This window comes from Populus nigra, chromosome 5, assembly GCF_951802175.1.
Source record: "Populus nigra chromosome 5, ddPopNigr1.1, whole genome shotgun sequence".
Lineage (NCBI taxonomy): Eukaryota > Viridiplantae > Streptophyta > Magnoliopsida > Malpighiales > Salicaceae > Populus > Populus nigra.
This window is the reverse complement of record NC_084856.1, coordinates 15,673,550-15,687,984: the sequence shown is the minus strand read 5'-3', so window position 1 is coordinate 15,687,984 and position 14,435 is coordinate 15,673,550. Positions and strand designations below refer to the sequence as shown.

General features: G+C 32.1%; 2 protein-coding genes across 3 annotated transcripts; one reads left to right on the top strand and one right to left on the bottom strand.

The window, feature by feature from the left end:
• Positions 1–332: 332 nt before the first annotated feature.
• Positions 333–2,752, bottom strand: LOC133694156 (L-ascorbate peroxidase 3-like). Of its 2 annotated transcripts, XM_062115616.1 has the most exons (10): positions 2,367–2,752; positions 2,065–2,189; positions 1,880–1,929; positions 1,611–1,676; positions 1,492–1,540; positions 1,319–1,401; positions 1,163–1,242; positions 951–1,053; positions 809–855; positions 469–701 (listed from the first exon to the last, which is right to left on the bottom strand). In XM_062115616.1, the coding sequence occupies exons 1-9, from the start codon at positions 2,477–2,479 to the stop codon at positions 829–831; spliced, it is 696 nt and encodes a 231-aa protein (XP_061971600.1). In that variant the 5' UTR covers positions 2,480–2,752; the 3' UTR covers positions 469–701; positions 809–828. The 2 variants fall into 2 exon arrangements, with proteins under 2 accessions (XP_061971599.1, XP_061971600.1); XM_062115615.1 differs by lacking the exon at positions 809–855 and having other exon boundaries at positions 333–701; positions 2,367–2,748.
• A 7,429-nt stretch (positions 2,753–10,181) lies between these two features.
• On the top strand, positions 10,182–14,075 carry LOC133693745 (protein ALTERED PHOSPHATE STARVATION RESPONSE 1-like). The gene is made up of 4 exons (XM_062115033.1): positions 10,182–11,278; positions 11,436–11,638; positions 11,851–12,074; positions 12,918–14,075. Exons 1-4 carry the CDS (start codon positions 10,594–10,596, stop codon positions 13,699–13,701), a joined length of 1,896 nt encoding a protein of 631 aa, XP_061971017.1. The 5' UTR covers positions 10,182–10,593; the 3' UTR covers positions 13,702–14,075.
• The last annotated feature ends 360 nt before the right edge of the window (positions 14,076–14,435 follow it).

Sequence of the window (14,435 nt, the reverse complement as noted above, 5' to 3'; positions counted from 1 at the left end):
ACAAAGTAGTAAAGCTTATAAAAAATCTGTATAAATATGGGTGGAAGTGGAGGAGTTCTAACCACTTTGAAACACATTTATAGTCTTCCTCTTTGTTTTCTAATTTATATTGCCTCCAATTTCTATTAGTTTTTTGTTGTCTTTTCCCTCTATTCTAGAGTTTAGGTTTTAGTCTTTTGTAAGAGAGATTGAATTAATTTATACTTTTGGTTTGTGAACTCTTAAAAGAAAGTAAATCCTTTGGAAGTCAAGTTCTTGAAATCCTAAAAGACTATCTGCAACAAAGATTGTTTGTATCAATGAACGAGAAATCTAGTTTTAAACACAAATGATTTAATCCTTGACAATAACATCATTGATTTTTTGTGAGGATATCTTCAATAAGTAACTCATTTTGACAATGTTTTTAATTAAATATTTGTCAATAGTTCCTATAATCTGTATGTTTTGCAAAGTCACTTGTTCTGCTGATCTTTAAGAAGTCCAAACATGACTCTTCAAGTTCACTACACTCTTCTGTTGATTTCATAGAAGTAACTTAGGATTATTACAGTTGCAGCAACGGCGACTCCCACAGCACTTTGAGCTAGCAAGGTACGGCTCTTTGTAATTGCTTTGAGACTCGAGGAAGGAGGAGTAAAGCCCAGCTCTGATAACTTCTTGTGTGATGCTGCATAATCTGAAAAGAATGCATCCTCATCCTGCCATTTAACCAACAACTTTCTCAGTTTACTTTCTAATCAGCAGCTGATTCGTAACTTTCCTAAATTAATCTCCATCTAACAAGAACACATCAAATGGAAACTACCTCTGGAATTGCCTGACATATTAATGACGAACGACATGCAACTGAAACTGAAGAAAACCTTAAGTTGGCTGCTAAAATATGTCACAGCAAGGCAACACAACATGGAGAATATGTAATCTTTCAAAGTTCATGAGAATATTACCCCTGCGTACAGCAAGACATATTTGCAGAACTCGGGATCTTCAACAAGAACCCTGTCTGTCTGCAGTTTTAGCAGTCCCTCTGAATCCCCTTTCAAGAGCTCCCTGATTGCAATAAAAAAAGAGATTCTTTATATCTGCTTTCACCATGACTTTGCAAACTATGCTAGTTAGCTGGCATATGGAATGAGCTCAAAATTAAATATGTCCTTACTGGAAGTAAGAGTTGTCAAACTTCAAAGGCTCCTTTGTCCAAGGGCCATCAAAGCCTGATCTATCTCGATGAGCCCTTCCCTACAAAACCCAAAGAAACATCAACTTTAGGTATGTTTTGATGACCCAGAAAAGAACTGCATCGGTCAAAAAGTACCAATGTGTGGCCTCCAGACAGTGCCACAATGTCCTTGTCCGATAGACCCATGCGATAGAACACATCCCTTAAATGTGATGCTCCTGCAACCAGAATGAATCAGAATAGAATAGTTTCCATGTCATAGAAAAGCTATAAAGGAATGAATTAACCGAGTCATTATAGAGAAAAACCTTGTTTTGCATCAGGAAGACGCCCTTCTTCAGGAGATTCCAGCGAATCCTAATTGAAAAACAAAATTTTACTTCACAGTAGTAAGTAAAAGTTAATGAAGTTCTACCATGAACATTACCTTTCTTCCTGGAACAAAGTCAATAGTAGGGCCTCCGGTTACCTCAACTGCAACAACCCCAGCAAGCTAAACATTCGAGAATGATTGAGAATAAGTTAAAGATGGAATCATAACACCATAGTTTTCCTATCATAAACAACTAACCACTGTGATTTCAAAAGTGTTCTTAGCCTATCCGATCAAGTATTCTCAGCAGTGAAGCTAATTAACATTATGAGAATAGAGATGGTTCTTTGACTATAAGAAATCGTTAAGAAAAAGATAATCACCTGATATAAGTCAGCATATGTGATTTTGGGGTGTTTGGCCTTGATTCCCTCTGAAACGATAACATAACCAAGTAGGCCATTAGCAGGAAGAAAAATCTGTTTTTTCCTTACAGTTTCTTTGAATCTTCACTAAATTACTAATAATATCAGATAAAATGATTCACAGAAGGGGGTAAGAAACTCACCACAAAAATCAATAGCAATTTTGATACCATTGTTTGCAGCATGTGCCAGCTCTTTCTCATTCCTGATGGAACCATCGGGCCCTCCTGTCTTTGTTTTTGCATCATAAGTCCCTGCATCATGCCACCTGCAATAAACATTCCAAAAAACACCATTAAAAAATTTCGAGAAAAAGCTATTGCTACGCAGTCCTTACTATCCAATATCAACCATCCAAACAAAATATATATTTGTACACGCAAATACCAATTTAATGTACACAGGACTTTTGTTATAAACAGATAAATGCAGAGATTGTACTTACGCTAAACGAAGCATGATGGGAGCACAACTTTTGCTAGCAATGAGAGCACGAAGGTCTCGACGAGCCTTCTCAATCTCCTTTGAGTACTCGGCATCTACAACTTTTCCAGCCATGAAAACAAACCCAAGAAAAAACGAAGTATATAACTTTTTCGACAGCCAAAAAGTAAAAACCAGCAACCCGATATTGATTTAAGGTTCCCTTTTAATGTCTCAAATATTTATACATCAATTCAGACAGATTGGGTAGTAACAGGATATAAGCAATGAGGTTCGTCGAAGAGAAGCAAGGGATTGTGTTTTGCTGTGTAGGAGGGAAGGTAAGCTTTTGGGTTTAGCAAATGCAGATGTTTACAAAGCTTCCTGTCTGTAGCGCGTGATTACTACTCGATCAAAGGAGCATGATTAAGTTTTGATCAAACGGTGTTGGGTTCTTGTGAGCTTTTTGTTGCTATGGGAGCCGTTGTGGAGCTGAAAGGATTCTTATCTTCATTGAAGTTTGGGCCTTTCATTGTCTCGTGGAAAGAAACCATGGATTTGGTTCGCCGTCGTCATCCTCGTCCTGTGAACTAACTATCGTTATTTTGGCCCACTTAAATAAACTTTGGACCGAGTCTAAAAATAGCATCTTTACCCTTAGAAAAAAGAAAATGATTGGTCATTTTAGTCCCTGGTTTTGTCAATCTCATTCAATTAAATACAATTGATTTTCTCACCCTCTCTTCCCCCTTTTGCTACCATGGATGATTCGTCTCTGTGACAACTGCCTTCATCCATTCTCGTTCAAGAAAGTTTAATGACACAAGAAAGTTATGGACACCTTCCCACAAGGTAAATTTAATTTCTGAAAATAAAGATATATTTAAAAATAATACACTAGAAATTCTCAATAAAACCCTAAGAAGAAAAATATATATAAAAAGAATTGGTAGTGGGAATAGGAATCATGCATAAATTATCCAAAAATTCAGTGGATATTTTATCTATGGTAAGAGTAGGCATATTGCTTGAGCTTGCAATTTCTAGATTAAATAGCTTGAATTTCGGGCCAATGTAATCCAAAAGTCATTCTATGATGACAATGATAGATATAAAAATGGTATTTGTTGGTGAGGAATTATGCTTGTAGTGACATTTTCAAATTGAATATTGAAAATAATAATAGATATGTTAATTCAATTTACATGTTCTTTTTTATTAATTTACGTTTATGTCACATAAATAATAGAACCATGAGTAGTCCCAAGGTTAAATAAAGATTTTATAAGATAATAGTTATTTTTTAAAGTATTTTTTTCATAAATATATCAAAATAATTTTTTTTAAAAAAATTATTTTGGATATTAGAATATTAAAATAATCTGAAAATATATAAAAAATAAATTAAAATTAAAAAATTAAAATTTATTCAATCATGTTTGAATGCAATATCAAATAAAAAAATTACCATTAAATATTAAAAAAATATTAGATTGTTAGAGCTAATTCACATTGATAATTGTGATCTTGAAGGGCATTACCATTAAATAAACTATTAAATAGTATAGAATAACCCCCTAAATCTTACCCTAGCTTTTGCTTGAGAGGACAAAAAAAAAATATCTTATTATAGCTAGGCCGATGCATATCCAGGTAATCCCACGTCTGCACCACGATGTTGTAAACTTGTGACAGCATGTTCCATGTGACAAGAGTCTAAGTGAAGCACTGACTGACATGATGTACTTGAAGAAAAGGCTGCCTCTATGGTACTTTAATTTTCTATTTAAGGACGGTTTGATTTTATATTTTAAAAATGTTTTAAAAAAATTTTATTTTTATTTTTATTTTTATTTTTTTACTTTAAATTAATATTTTTATATCATTTTAATAGACTGATGTCAAAAATAATTTTTTAAAAAAACATGATTTTGATATATTTTCAAGCGAGAAATACTTTAAAAAACAATCAGTATTACACCCTCAATCACCCTCATAATCTAACTTTGGAGTTAACAAAATCTGTCTTTTTAACTTTTTCCAAAACAACGAGCTAAAATTATAGCTGTGTTGAACCATAATTTTTTTATTTTCTTTGAAATTATTATTTTTTATTTTAAATTAATTTATTTTGATATTTTTTCAAGTTATATTATTTTGATGTATTTAGAAGAAAAAAAATTTTTAATCAATTGACCATATTGTACCACGAGGAGTTTTTTATTTTTTTATCTAATTATATGATATCTTTTTTATTTTTTCAAGAAAAATAATAATTTAAATTCTATTTGATCAAAATAATTTTGTAGTCTAATTCCTTCTTTCTTATTAGTGTATGTTTTTATATATAAAAAAAAATATAGTTTTCTTAGCAATGTTGTTCATCCAATAAAAACATAAAGTAGTTATAATTAATATCAAAAACAAAAATTGAATTATTTGAAATAAAAATACCAAGTTATCCTTTTAATTACAAACCCTTAATTTTATTAATGTGCTCCCTTTTAAAAAAAAAATTATACTAGAATAATTATTTTTTAAATAACAACTTAACAAAACCATAAAAAAAGTTATAATAAAAATAATATGTTCTAGCAATTTTGACGCGGATGTATTACAAAAAAAAAATTATTGTGTGTGTGATGTCACAGAAAAGTTTTCATAACCTATTTTATAATTAATTATACAATAATATAAAACTATTTTTGGATGAAAGAAGATAATAGATTTATGGAAGAAAATTTATTTTTCATCCAAATGATGTTTTTTATTCATGTAAGTTTTTTACAAAAATTATTTTTAAAAACAAAAAAGCATGGTGTGATTGAAAAAAAAGTGAGAGCAATAAAAAAAGCAATAAGTATAATAACATGAACTTTATTTTTATAGAATATTCACGAACACAAACATAAAAAAAAATCTAAATATTAGGTTTAAATATAATAATTAACAAAATAATTGCTAATATTATAAAAAATGGTAAAGTCTTTTTCAAAAATAAATATCAAATTCAATGATATCCAATGAGATAATATCTTAAATTTTATTATATTTATTTAATCATAATTAATTTATGAAAAATACTTTTAAAAAAGGCTTGGATGGACCACATTTTGGACACAAAAAAAAGTCAATCTTGATATTAATTAATGTGTTTGTCTTTGCAAGAAAATTTAAATAAAGGTAGTGTTTTTTTTTATCATGCTAGAAGAAATAGATCAGAGTATGTAAAAGTATTTTTTTTATTAATTTAATTTTTTTAGAATTTATATTTTAAGATTGAGAATAAATTTATCGTGATTTATAAGATATTTTTAAAATGTTATAATGTAGAAACAAGTTAAATAATGGAATTTAGAGTACAAAACCTTGCGGCCCCATTTTTTCGAAAACCTTGCGCCGCAATTTTTCTATTCGATGCACTTAAGCTTTTTCATGCTTGGCTAATCGCGCGATCATGACTTTTTTTTTTTTTTTTACTTTTTATTATTATTTTTTTATTTGAATTTCAATTAATACCCTCTCTTTTATGTTTTAAATTTTTTAGTTTAAATTTTTTTAATGAGTAATTAATATATTAAATTATTTTTATAATCTTATTATACTTAAAAGAGATTATTGTAATTTATCTATAGATTTTTCATCTTATAATTTATATAAATAGCTTTTATTTGCATGGTATATTATAGAAATGAAAATCATTTGTTCATAGCAAACAGAATCCACCTCTAGGATAGAATAAATCAAAACCTATAAAAAAGACATATGAGTAAAATGTTTGTATGGACAATATCTATCCTTTTCTTTTAGCGGGAGAATCAACTTTCCAAGTTAGTATTTAATTAGTGTTGATTTTTTTTTATTTATCAATTTATATATCTTTTTATTTATTTTATTAAGTGTAAATACTATCTTTTTGTTTCTTAACTAAAAATCTAATAATACCTGAAAATATATTCATATCACCAACCCCTTCTTTTATGTTAAGAATTAATTTTATAGTACAAGTTATAGAAATAGTACTGCTTCTAAAATATTTTGAAGTTTTTTTTTTTTAATAACCCGAGATGTGCGGGTCAGCTTATGAGCACCACGACCAATCTCTGGGCCCACTGAACACCCTACAAACCCAGCGAGTAGGTAAGATACCACGGGGATGACAAACATGCACAGAAAAGATCGAACCAAGATGCAAAGAAAGGAAACAAATCTCTTTTCCTACCAGGCCATGACCTCAAGTGCATATATTTTGTAGTTTCTTTGTCATAGATGAACAAGAGAATGAACCTTAAATTAAACAAGAGAGTATATATTTGAATCCGAGACCTGATCAATGAGATAATAAATTATAGGAAGCTCAATTGAGAATCCTTGTATAATTGGGAGACTTTGTAATTTTGTCCTAAACAGAAATGAAGAATAGGAAAATGACCCCAACGCATATGGTCCCTTCCATGCTTGTCTACACCCTTCCTCTAATATCATATACTGATTATTGTTTCATGATGCGCTTTGTGTTAGATTATTTTTTTAATATATAAAAAAAATCAAGTATTTTCAATGTATTTTTTAATTAAAAAATAATTACGAGCTTAAAATATGATGCTTGAATGATATTTTTTAAAAAAATATTAATACAACAATGTATTAATTTTTTTTAAAAATATTGAGACTGCAACATATTGAATCAACTTAAGTTAACTTGTCGAATCTATGATCGAAGTTATAAGATTGTGATAACCATATATATAAAAAAATCAAAATAAATTATGAAGGTCAATTCCTAATCAACCCAAAATTAAAGGGCAAAATTAAAAAAAAAAACATCTGAGTCAACCCGAGTTAATCTGTTAAACCAACAACTGGGTCATGAGATTATGAAGCAAATAAAAAAATTAAGAAGCTCAGTTTCCAGCTAACATAATGTTAAATGATGAAATCGGAAAAAAAATTTAATTAAAACAAAACAAAAATTCAAATCAAGTCAACTTAGGCTAACCTATTAAACTCGTGACCTAGATGATAAGACTGAGATAACTTCATAATAAATAAATAAATAAATTACCAAGCTTCATTTATAACATGTCCGATGTTAAAGGTTAAAAAAAAACTAAATCCATGAGATCAGGATAACTCTACATAAATAAAATTAAAAAGAATTATAAGGCTTAATTCCCAAATAACCTAATATTCAATGATGAATCTGAAAAAAGAAGAAGAAAAATTGAATTGTTGGAGGGTGAAATTGAAAAAAATAATTTTTTAATTAAAAAATGATCCAGAAAATGATTTGGATCAATGAAATTGAGATAATCTCATAAAAATCAAATTGAAAAAAATTACAAAGTTCAAATAAAAAAGATATCAAAAATGAACAAAGTCAATCTAGCTTAACTTGTCAAACACGTGACTCGGGTCATGAGATTAAAATAATCTCATAAAAAGTAAATTGAAAAAAATATAAATTTTAATTTCCAACCAACACAATATTGAAAGAGAAAATCGAAGGAAAAATCAAATAGAAAAAACAACCCCAAAAAGATTTAAATTAACCTGAATTAACATATTAAACTTGTTATCTAAATCATGAAATTATAGTAAATTTATATAAAAAAATCACAAAATTTCATTTCTAACCAATTTAATAATATTGAATATTGAAAATGATAAAAAAAAAACTTTAAATTAGTAAAAAAGATTCTCAAAGTACAATTTTCAAAACAATATAATATTGAAATATCTAATATCGAAGGTTATTGAAGGGTGTTACTAGTCTCATTTGTCAATTAATGTGTAAGAATTTTGAGAAGCGGATTTGTTCAGACAACGAGATTCCACTGTCGCATTTCCCTGAGAAAGTCCAAAGGTAAATATATGGTATGGTATAATTCAATTCCCAATGCAAACTGAATTCTGCCAAGGGATTCTTTTCACAGATACAAGCTCCATGAACGACACCGTCCAGCTGCATTGTTTTTAGTATAAAACTCCAATCAACCTACAGTTAATAGACCCGAAATGAGATCTAACCCGACAAAAATACCAAGTTGTCGGATAATGAAAAGTCGTAACATTGACTATTTATCAACAAAGTGGATTTGTTTTTCATATTCATTAAATTTCAGGGATGGATTTGCAAGAAATTTCTTTCTTTTTTTATTTATAAAGATAATAATACTAATATAAGATGATTTGTTTAAAACTTAATTGAAAACGTAAAATATTAATTAATATCAACATGCGAGAAACTGATTGAAAATATTCTGATGGTCAAAACTAAAAACTAAAGAAAATTAATAAACATAAAAGAAACAAAGAGATTGGCTTTTCTACTTGTTTATTTTTAATTATATCCTTACAGTTGATATGAATCTATTTTTTTATATATATCATTATTGATTTACATTTTCTTGCATGCGTAATATATATGTCATTAAATATTCCAACGTTAGATTCAAAACCAATTTTACAAAATTAAATCTCAAGCTGTTCATAAAACTGAATTTGAAAGATTTAGGATTGAAATTGATATTAAAAATACCTTTCAGTGCGCTAGTTGTTCCGATGACATGGAAATGTTCGTTTTGATCCCCTATTTAGCTCTTTTCATTATTTGGTTATTGTTCTTTTAGGTTTTTAACAACTTGATCTTTTAGTTCATTTATTTTTATTCCGGCCCCTAGATCTCTAGAAAAGAGAAAAAAAAGTCACCACAAAAAAAATATAAAGACAGAAAACTCTTGGATTAGCAAATTCCAACTACAAATAAATTGTGATTTTGATGTATCTGGATTTGTTTTGAGAGGGAAACTTAACGAAGATGGTTTATATCTTCAATAATGTCAAAAAGGGTAGAGCAGGACTTGATTTTTTTAAAATTTCATTTGATTTTGATTTTTTTGTCCAATTAAAATGTGTTTTGTTGCTCAAAATTGAGTTTTAATTTCTTTTTATATTTTTGATAAAAAAAAGTTGAAATTTTAGTTTTTTTTATATCTAAATACTTGGATCTTGATTTTCTAGTCACTAGAGCCATATCTGATGATTGAAAAATGTTATAAATTTAAGAAGAGTTGTTTGCCTGAACGACCGAAATGTCGTATTATTTTTAAAAATATATGAAAGGATTGACAAAATATCATTCGTTATTTATAAAAAAACATACAAGTGAGCTTGGATATCCAGAACTTCATTTTGGTAATGTTATTTGTGTTAGTTTGATATTTATTTTATTAAGTTTGATATGAGAAAAAATCGAGATTTTTTATTGGAATTTTTATAGAAAAAAGTCATTTGAAATAAATATAAGGGTATTTGTAATAAAATGGAATTATTTACATAACAAAAATGATTTCTAAATTAATGATAAATAATCAAGATTTCTGTTTCAATTTAATTTTATAAATGTTTTAAACAGTATAATTAAATTTAATTCTATAATTTACTATTTTATTATAAATATAAAAATTATAATAAATTATCAATTAAATTCAAATATATATAAATCGAATTCAATTCATTCCGGTTCCAACTCCTGTTAGTTAATACTACCACCATTTATTACTCTCTCTCTAATATTTGAACCGATAGCCATTCAAGTCCCTTTATGACCGTTGGAATCTCAAGTTACCAAAACACCCTCCATTGTCTTTCCGAAGCCAAATCTTATGGCAAATTTGGCAATTTACAACCATCAAGAATCTAAAGAGAATCTTCTCAACATGGCCTCCCTGCTAAGCCCAACTAACAATTCGGATGGATTGTGTCCTGCATGCTGGAGGGTATGTTGTAGCTACTTAAATATACCTAGAGGGGCATTTTTCGACTCTTAAAATCTTAAATATAAAATTACTTGGCTGGCTCTTCGCCCAATGTTCATTGTCTTGGAACACTGTTCCTCCACCACCTCAACGAAACCGAAGTATATCCCAAACCTAGGAACACGCACGCAGACAGATTACAGTGTTTGACAGAGATTGGCAAGAAGCTTAGACGGGGCGTTTTGAAAATAACCTTATTGTGTGTGCGCGTTTTCTTTAGAGATCAAATAGTAATCAATGCCCATGAAAGACCATCCAATATTGATCAAAGTACTGTAAGATCTCCCACTCTTTTACTTTCGAAAAGTGCTTTACTTTCCCTTTTTCCTCCAAATCAAGAACCCGATAGCACCACCTGAGGAGTAAAGACTCACTTGATCTAGAGAGTGGACAGAGACAACAACAAGAGCAGGAAACAACGACAGCAACATGGGCTGTTGTTACTCAAGAATAGAGAGAGAGGAAATGGTGTCAAGATGCAAAGCAAGAAAGAGATACATGAAACAATATGTTAAAGCAAGACAATCGCTTTCTGCTTCACATGCAATGTACATCCGTTCACTTCGTAGTACTGGATCAGCCCTCCTTCAGTTCTCCAACAATGAATCAGACCACCACCTCCGCCTGCCACCCATTCACCCCTCTCCACCACCACTTCCACCCACCCCTCCACCACCTCCACCACCTCCAATGAGTCCAAGTTCAGACACCTGGACGACCACCACCACCACCACAACCGCCGCCTCTCCTCTTCCCCCGCCTCCTCCGCCTCCGCCAGTGGCGGGGTCGGGTTGGGATTTCTGGGACCCCTTTGTCCCTCCTCCGCCGATATCAGTGGAGGAGGAGGAGGAGTGGGAGGAGGTGACCACCACCATCACGACATCGGAAATGGTGGCGGTTGCGCCACCTTCGGTAGCTAGTCGGTTTCCTAAAGAGAACGCTAGTGGAAGTGGAAGTGAGCTTGCTATGGTGGTTTCAAGAAATAGCAAAGATTTAGTGGAGATCATTAAAGAAGTTGATGAATATTTTCTTAAAGCTGCTGATGCTGGCGGTCAACTTTCTCGTGTTTTAGAAGTCTCGAGCCCTAACTTGTCAGCAAGACAAGGCAAAGGAGGTTAGAGTAGTTAGTCTTCGATTTGTTAGTTTTATACATTTGTTTTATTATAGCCCCATTTTCTTGTTTTGACTTGTTTGGTTGATGAGAAAACTAAGTAAAACAAGGGGGAAATGAGTTCTTTGTCTTTTATTCGATTTGTTTGTTGATGTTGCAGGTAGAGTTTATAATTATGGATGCAATTTGACTAGCCCATCATCGTGGACATGGGGTTCAAGCCCAAAACTTGATGGGTTTGGAAAGATGAGTGAAGAAATGGTGGTTAGTCATGTAGGAAGTGGGGGTGTCGCTCATGTTAGCCACTGTTCCACTGTGGAGAGACTATATGCTTGGGAGAAGAAACTATTCATAGAGGTCAAGGTATGGCCCTTATGGATCATATTTTGTTTGTAGGCATATTTTGTTGCTTACACTTTGGATTATCTCTGATGGTACTTGGTGAGTCAAAAAGCGTAAAAAAAGTTGGGCACTGGCTATCCCATCACTATATATCTATTAAAAGATGATATTCTATGTTATGTATAAGCTCTTTTCCCTTTTGATTTATTTGAGACATTATGTTTGTTCTGTAGAATGCTGAGAGTTTGAAAATTGAGCATGAGAAGAAGGTGGCATTGCTTAGGAAGATAGAGGCGAGGAGGGCTGACTATGTAAAGACGGAGAAGATCAAGAAAGAAGTAGAGAAATTGGAGTCCCAAATGATAGTTGCTACTCAGGGCATTGAGACTACCTCTGCTGAAATCATCAAATTAAGGGAGACAGAGCTTTACCCTCAACTCCTTGAGCTTGTGAAAGGGTTAGTATCATCTTTTGTTTTTGTATTAGTACTTTTTGTAAGCCAATGAGCTTGCTGCTTTTAAGAGCTGAAGCAAGTAACAAGAAACCCCAAAGTTTTCATGCGATCCTTGTTACATGATTTCCCATTCCTAGGGAGAGTATTGCAGTGCAGAATTTTACATTTGGATTTTTGGCCATGGAGAGTTTTTGCTTGTATATATTGCAATACAGAGTTTTACTTTTGACTGCTTTTATTGGCTTGTTTTCCGTGCATTTTCAAGTAAAAAAATCGATTTTTAAAAAACACAACACCCATGAACAAGCTACCATACTTTCAAACAGTCATTTTGTCTCTCTAGTTTGCTTTTGTTTCAAAGAGATAGGGTTCTAACTGTGCTATGTACGATGGTTAAGGGGGGCTATGACCTCAATTGTGTTGGCAAGGAAGAATCTTGTGGCAGTGTACTTCGGGGAGGTACTCACAGATAAACGGCCCTGATTGATGTGGGCTTTAAGTCAACAGTGTGTAATTATAGCTCTACTATGGTGGGGCTGGTGGCAGGTTGAAGTATACCAACCTTGCAAATCTTTTGCACTGTGTCGTTATCTCCTTGCAATCTCGCAAAACTAATACAATTTTTCCACTATTAAATGGAGAGCAAGCAATCCAAATAAATACAGTGATGAACAATTTTAGGTTTTAAGGTCTGTAGAGGACATGGGCTTAATAAACATCCTGCTGAATTGACGATAGTAGCCTAATAAAACATCCTGCTAAATTATCCTGATGTAGTTTATTGAATTCATATATGAGGTGTAAGCTTCACATTAGATGCTTTAAAAGTCCTCTGTTCCTCTGCAGTTTAATGTGCATGTGGAGAGGCATGTACGAGTCGCACCAGGTCCAGACACACATTGTTCAGCAGCTCAAATATCTCAACGCTATCCCATCTACTGAGCCGACGTCAGAGATTCATAGACAGTCGACTCTTCAGCTTGAGCTTGAGGTCCAGCAATGGCACCATTCATTCTGCAATGTTGTCAAGGCTCAGCGGGACTACATCCAGTCCCTCACAGGCTGGCTCCGGCTCAGCCTTTTCCAGTTTAGCAAAAACCCAATTTCCAGAACCAGTCAGGAATCAAGAATTTACTCCCTTTGCGAAGAATGGAACCATGCAGTTGATAGAATTCCTGACAAAGTGGCATCTGAAGGAATCAAGAGCTTCTTAACAGTAATTCATGCTATTGTAGTTCAACAAGCAGAAGAGCATAAGCAAAAGAAGAAGTCAGAATCTGCATTCAAGGAGTTTGAGAAGAAGGTTGCTGAGCTTAGAGCTTTGGAGAGCAAGTATGGTCCGTATTCAATGCCTGAAACTTCGAGCACAACACGCATCAAGGACCCAGTTACGGAGAAACGAGCGAAGGTTGAGATCTTGCGGGCAAGGGCAGAGGAAGAAAAGAGTAAGCATGAAAAGTTGATTAGCGTAACAAGGTCAATGACATCGAATAATCTCCAGATGGGATTCCCACATGCTTTTCAGGCAATGGTGGGTTTTTCGAGTGTGTGTATGAATGTTTTTGAATCGGTATACAATCAAGCCAAGAATGCTGACCAGGAACATGATGTGAAGAGAGAACAGAACTAGATTTAGGATAAAGAAAATATTGGTAATTATTATCCTGTATATATAGATTGATCAAGCCTGGAAAGATTTTGTATTATTAAACCTCCAAGAGATGGAAAAATTATCCGGGTCCAGCAACGGTAAACTACATGAGCACACATGGAGGGCAGCAGATAGATCCTTGGTGCAGTTTGTGATTGGAGGCTTTGAAAGGTAATGGAACTGGAAGCTTTGTATTAGGGTTTTGAACCAGTATTGTTAATCTATCATAGGAGAGTGTGTGAATGGTTTTGAAATTTCCTTCGATCTGATTTGGAAGCACAGAACTGTTAATTTTGTTGAGTGTTTAAAGGATGACTTATTTCTTGAATGAGAATTCATGCATGGTTACGATCTTTTCATCCCTGTCCCAAATTCAAAAGCGGGCTTGTCCTGGATAAAAAAAAGAAAAAGAATTAATACGATTTAACTTGGTATATGAGGGAGGACTTGGCACCATGCTTCTTAAAATCGCGTGCATACTAGATTTTACAGGTTAACATATTTATTGAAAAATAATAAAATTGAAAAATATTTATTGTCTAAAATCATGTAAAAAAATTTAAAAATAATAAAATTGAACTAAAATCATGTAAAAACGTGATTTAACTATTGATTTTATAATATTATAATGATTTCAAATTTTCAATTGTAATCTTTTACTTTTATATTTACTCACTAACGTATAAGCTCGTAAACGCTGGTAAACGCTTGAA